Source organism: Ovis canadensis, chromosome 7 (assembly GCF_042477335.2).
Source record: "Ovis canadensis isolate MfBH-ARS-UI-01 breed Bighorn chromosome 7, ARS-UI_OviCan_v2, whole genome shotgun sequence".
NCBI lineage: Eukaryota > Metazoa > Chordata > Mammalia > Artiodactyla > Bovidae > Ovis > Ovis canadensis.
The window spans coordinates 71,443,991-71,450,342 of NC_091251.1; the positions used below are offsets into that span (position 1 = coordinate 71,443,991).

General features: G+C 38.2%; 1 protein-coding gene across 3 annotated transcripts in view; it reads right to left on the reverse strand.

Annotated features, from left to right (window-relative positions):
* The window catches only part of GALK2 (galactokinase 2), a 136,379-nt gene extending 130,272 nt beyond the window's left edge, over positions 1–6,107 (reverse strand). Inside the window, exons 1-2 of one of the 3 annotated variants that reach the window (XM_069596552.1) lie at positions 5,807–6,016; positions 3,796–4,016 (exon numbers count right to left, since the gene is read on the reverse strand). Coding sequence is in view for 1 of the 3 variants with exons in the window: in XM_069596551.1 (XP_069452652.1) it covers positions 5,807–5,859 (53 nt within the window). In the remaining 2 variants the exon portion in view is untranslated. Of the gene's footprint in view, positions 1–3,795; positions 4,017–5,806 lie in introns of all 3 variants that reach the window. The other 2 variants (XM_069596551.1, XM_069596554.1) reach the window with 2 other exon arrangements.
* Between the last annotated feature and the right edge of the window lie 245 nt (positions 6,108–6,352).

Below are 6,352 nucleotides of genomic sequence, written 5' to 3' on the forward strand. Positions count from 1 at the left end.
CGTGCTAAATTGCTTCTGACAAGTCTGACTCTTCGCAATCCCATGGACTATAGCCCACCACACTACTCTGTACAAGGAATTGTCCAGGCAAGAACAGTGGAATGAGTTGCCATTCCCTCCTCCAGAGGATCTTCCCTACCCAGGGATCGAACCCTCCTCTCTTACATATTCCTGCACTGGCAGGCAGGTTCTTTACCACTAATGCCACCTGGGAAGACAAGGTACGGTCTATTTACAAAATGAAGTGATATGAAACTATTAAAAAAGAATATAGCTTCTAGAAATTTTTATCAAGCGATTGTCAGAAAATTTTGTTATAAGAAGGAAGCAAAGTGAAGCACTGAGATGGCTTCTTCCAGTGAGTCAACTCTTCGCATGAGGCGGCCAAAGTACTGGAGAGAGTTGACTCACCGGAAAAGACTCTGATGCGAGGGATTGGGGGCAGGAGGAGAAGGGGACGACAGAGGATGAGATGGCCGGATGGCATCACCGACTCGATGGACATGAGTTTGGGTAAACTCCGGCAGTTGGTGATGGACAGGGAGGCCTGGCGTGCTGCAATTCATGGGGTCGCAAAGAGTCAGACACGACTGAGGACTGAACTGAACTGAACTGACCCAAACTGAGGAGTTAAAATTCCCCATCCCTGCTCGACTTTGACAGGATAGAGAAACAGAAAAGAGAAACATACAAAGTAGTTGAAAATACTCCCCTTAACAAGACCCAGAAAAGACTATGTGTTAGTCCTGTAAGACCTTTAAAAAAATTTTTTTTTTCATAAATGGTTCTAATAGAAGTGGTGGAAAGCCTTCCCATCAAATTTTGGGAATAGTATAACACTTCTACTGACACAAATAGCCCCAAAAGCAAACTATAGGCTACTCTCACTTGTTAAAATGGTATTAAAAAATCTAAATAAAATATTGGTAAATTTAATCCAATATATATTATTTTATAATATATGTGACCAGAGCTTTTTCCAGGAATATGAAGTAGTACTAGGAACTATGTTGATTAAATGTACTATTCTAACATAATAAAAAGGGAAAAAACTCGATAACTCCATGATCTCAAAATAAGCAGATACATATGTATATATATATGTATGTATATATAGGTCTTCCTTGATAGCTCAGTTGGTAAAGAAACTGCCTGCAATGCAGGAGACCCCAGTTCGATTCCTGGGTCGGTAAGAGCCCTTGGAGAAGGGGTAGCTCCATGATCTCAAAATATGCAGATATATATATATATATATATATACACACACATATATATACATATACTTATGTATATATAGGGTTTCCCTGATAGCTCAATTGGTAAAGAACCCACCTGCAGTGCAAGAGACCCTGGTTCAATTCCTGGGTTGGGAAGATCCCCTGGAGAAGGGAAAGGCTACCCACTCCAGTGTAATTCAATAGACATTCTCGAGTTTTTAACAAAAGGTTAAATTTAAAAGAAAATAGCTCTTGACATACTAGAAAAAAAGATAATGTCCTTAATTTAATCAAGGCTACTTTCCAGAAATAGCAAACATCACATATTTGATGACAAAAATATTAGAAGCTTTCCCATTAAAATCAAAATCAAGACAAGGATACTACCATTCAACACTGTAACACACTACATAAAATATAAAATGTCTATACAACGAAAACATGAAGTCAAAGGAAAATTGCTAAACTGGGAATAATATACCTAAAACATATAAAACATCATACGGGTTTATTCAAAAATATTTATTCAAAACATACATACATACATAAAGAGTTTCTAAAAACTAACTAGAATCAGACAATCTAATAACATCTTTTTTGGGTGTGGCAGGGCCATTTGGCAGCAACTATTAAATTTTTATTTTATTTTTTGAAACTATCAAAATTTTAAATGTTTATTACCTTTGACCTAGGTTCCATTTTCATGAATGAGCTTAAGGAAAAATAAAAAATGCTTAAGGATAAATATATAAAGATTTTTACTGCAGTAATATTTGTGAGTGAAAAATTGGAAACTTCAATGTATACTCTAATAATTGAGTGGTTAAATAGACATATGAGTACCATGAAATAGTCTTTAAAAAGTAAAATATATCTTTATAGAGTGATACATCAGAATCTCTACGAAAAAAAAAAAAAGAATCTCTACGAAATATTATTAAGTGGAAAAAAGTAAATTAAAAAAATGAAATATGAGTCTACTTATATGAATATAATACAATTTTTATAAAAATGTTAACAAAAATATTATAAAGATACAATGATACCAAAAGGATACAATGATATTACAAGGAAACAAAACAAACCAAACTTCTAAGAAGGGAAGTAAGAATTGGCAGTAAGGATAAGAATCAGATTATAAGAAAAAGAACTGTAGGGTTTTCAGGCTTTACTGACTATACTTTTAAAAAATTCAGATCTTTCATATTAAGAATGTGTTTATACAGCACCATTCATCACAGAGCCAAAAGGTGGAAACAACCAAAATGCCCATCAATTGATGAATGGATAAACAAAATGCTATATGTCAATACAATGGAATATTATTCAATCATAAAAAGGAATGACATATTGATAACATGTTACAACATGGTTGGACCTTGAAACATTGTATTAAGTGAAAGAAGCCAGTCACACGCTTACATAAAAACATATCTGATTTCATTTATTTGAAAGGTCTAGAATAAGCAAATCTACAGACAAAGAGTATATCAGAATTTGCTTAGGGCTTGCAGGTATCAAGGAAGTGAAAGCTTAACAGATGCAGAGTTCTTTGTGGGGGGTAGGGATGGGAATGTTCTAAGTTTGATTATGGTGATGGTTGCACAATCCTGTGAATATACCAAAGATGATTTAATTGTAAATTAACAATTGAACTATAGAGTATATGAATTTTATATCAATAAAGCTGTTACCAAAAAGCAATAATAATCTAACAATTTAAAATTTAATCTCATGGGACTTCCCTTGTGGTCTAGTGGTTAAGAATCCACCTTCCAATACTGGGGATGCGGGTTCAATCTCTGATGAGGGAACTGGGATCTCATACACCATGGGGAAACTAAGCCTGTGTACCACAGCTAAGACCTGATGTAAGCAAGCATAAAAATAAATAATAAAATAAAAACTTTAAAAAACTAAAAAAAATTATTTTTAAAATAAAACAATCCCAAAGAGAAGGAAAAGAGAAGAGAATGCACAGAAACTTAGATCAGTAGTTCATTTTATCAGGAGTGAATTCAGTTAAATCCAGATAGTACATCTATAAATCGATCTATTTAGAACAGTGGTTCTAAATGCAAAGAAATGCTAAGAATGAAAACTTAGAAAAGTGGGATCTGAAGTACAGGAAGCAAGCAAGATGGGAATACAGAAAAAGAAATTAGAGTTTCTATTTCTATTTGTTTTAATGAATAAAAATGAAATTGTTTACTAAAATATATGACGTGGTTAACTAGTTCCTTTACTCAGAAGGTCATGTGCCCTGGTGGCTCAGATGCAAAAGCATCTGCCTGCAATGCGGGAGACCCAGGTTCGATCCCTGGGTCGGGAAGATCCCCTGGAGAAGGAAATGGCAACCCACTCTATGTACTCTTGCCTGGAAAATCCCATGGATGGAGAATCCCGGTGGGCTACAGTCCATGGGGTCGCAAAGAGCTGGACACGACTGAACAACTTCATGTTCTTAAAAAAAAAAAAAAAATGTGTCCTGTGAAGCTGAAAAGGCATTGCCAACTAAAATTGACACCTGCCATCTACCTCTATAAGGATTAAAATGCAAGCTGCTGTGACCACTGACCTTCAACATACCCTGAAAGGAGTTCAGGATGGAGATCAGGAATGAGGCACTTAATGCTCTGGGGAAAACTGGCAGAACAGGCCTTCAGATAGATATTTTCAGAAGAAGATTTTGAGTCCAATTCTTGCATCTTCTCATATTTAGAAAAGTATTAACATCCTTCATGGTGACATCTGCTCCTTGTGACTAGCAGTAACCTTCATGAGACTAGCAGCAACTTTCTGCAAAATAATGTTTGCTTGATAGCAAGTAGTCCACTTCACCAAAATCACACACATACTGACCTTCCGTCCTACCTCTTCAGAGCATTTTCTAAGAGTTATCTGAAATGCTGCCTCCCAGGTTATCATCCTCATTATGTCCTAAATAAAACTTAACTCACAACTCGCATGTTGTGTGTTTTTCCAGTTGACAGTATCCTGAAGAAAGAGCAGAAGTTCCAAAAGAGGACAGTCTGATAATGGGCACTCATGCATGTTTTTCCCTTTCAGCATATTGTAACATATGACCAGTTAGGTGGGTTTGTAGATATATTATCTAGACTTAACTGGACTCACTCCTGATAAAATGAATAAGTGGCTCAAACACTGCTTGAAGTTAATAACAATATTAAGTGGAAAACAAGAAAATGGCAAAGTGCACCGTTACCAGACTACTATATGACCTCTTCTGTAGCTAGCACAGGACACTAAATATTAACAACAAATGTCTGCTGCATAAACAACAGGGCTTCCCAGGTGGTGCCAGTGGTAAAGAGCCCGCTGGACAATGCAGAAGACGTAAGAGACACAGGTTGGATCCCTGGGTCAGGAAGATCCCCTGGAGGAGGGCATGGCAATCCACTCCAGTATTCTTGCCTGGAGAATCCAATAGACAGACAAGCCTGGCGGGCTACAGTCCTCGGGGGTCGCAAAGAGTCATACACGACTGAAGCAACTTAGCACACATGTGTGCATGGATAAATACTGTAAAGGTCCTTTAAGGCAAGAAACAACTCAAAGGAAATTTAGTAAACAGTTCTTCACTTTTAGTATATGTTACCATCCCCCTTCTCATAGGGTAACTAGAGAAATATCAAGCATTATGACTAAAATGGCATAAAATGGAAACACAAATAATATATGACACTTCTAACTCATCTAAGGCTGTGCTGGTCCTTAGAATCAAAAATTACATATCTTTCTCGTAACTAAAGACCCACTCTTTGATGTTTCAAGGGTGAAAAAGCATTTTCAAGTTTTAGTATGCTGTAATATTGTTAACTGTCACATGACAGTCATAAACCAGGAAGTAGAGAGAACTTTAGGACTTAATTATAGAGAAAAAGGTTAACAGAGAACAAATACCAAAAATTAGAAACAACAAAAGGGGAGCAAAGCCAACCTTAGAAAAGCTATAGAGCTAAAACCCAGCAGGTGGAGATTTCTGTCCTATGTCAGAAACAAGTATTTCCATTAGGTATTTGCAAGATGACCACAAATGAAAATATCCCCCAGGTGGTATCACTTAAGCTGATAATTATTCTGTAGCTAGGTACTGGCAGCAGATTAATTCCCTAAGTGAAGGTGCATAAGTTCCACTATTTGTTTAAAAGGATGCAGAGACCAAGGGGGTTTTTTGGTTTGGGGGTCATTTTCCTGTTTTTGTTTTGGCTGTATTTTATTGCTTTCAATATTTTCAAAGGAAGACTTTAAAAAGCACTATCAGCTGTCAGGCAAAACAGAGAAGAGGTTCAAAATTAATTTAGGTTTTTCTGCTAAAGCCCAGCAGAAAATGTCCCACCCTTCTGCAAGGGAAAGAAGGATCTGCCTGGAGGAAGCAAGACACACACCCCTTGGTAGTGGAACAAGGTTGGACAGACTTTGCGGCGCGGTCTTCTTACAATCCCAGCCAAAAGACCTTGTAACATCCCAAGGATTCTGTCTGCTCCTGGAAGAGCCGAAAGCCCTGACAGCCTCTACATCTATCCAACCCAAGCGATCCGAAAGCGCGGGCATCTCCTCTCCCCCACCTGGGATGTTCCGCCACCTGGACTCGACGCACGGCGGGGCCCTCCGTAGCCATATTTTGCTAATCCTTCTTTATTCTGCAGTTTCAACCGGCGAAGCAAGACTTCCGAGGTAATCACGGGACATCTGCAGCAGGAGCCCTTTCTTCCGGGAGACACCGGCATTCACCCCGCGGAAATCCTGCCTCTTCGCTGAGGTGGCTGCTTCCAGTCGGCCCCTCCCGTGGCTCCTCCTCCCTGGGCTCTGGGTCCCGGAGCCTTCCCGACAGCTGTCAGGTATTGCGGCCTTGCTGCTCTGAGCCCCTGAGCCCAGCACAGCTAAGGAGGTGTTCTCTCTGCATCCTGAGCATAAGTCTGAGCACAGAATTATAACTTGGCACCTTAGTTTGCTTTTTTTATTATTATTATTGTTAGAGGGTCTTTTTTTTTCTTTAATGGCCAGCAGCAACTCAACCCAAATAACACTAAACTATTTATTTATTGCTTCTTAAATAGATTACTTCAAAAATTAGACCATCAAATTGATACAGAGCTTGACTTAAACATATT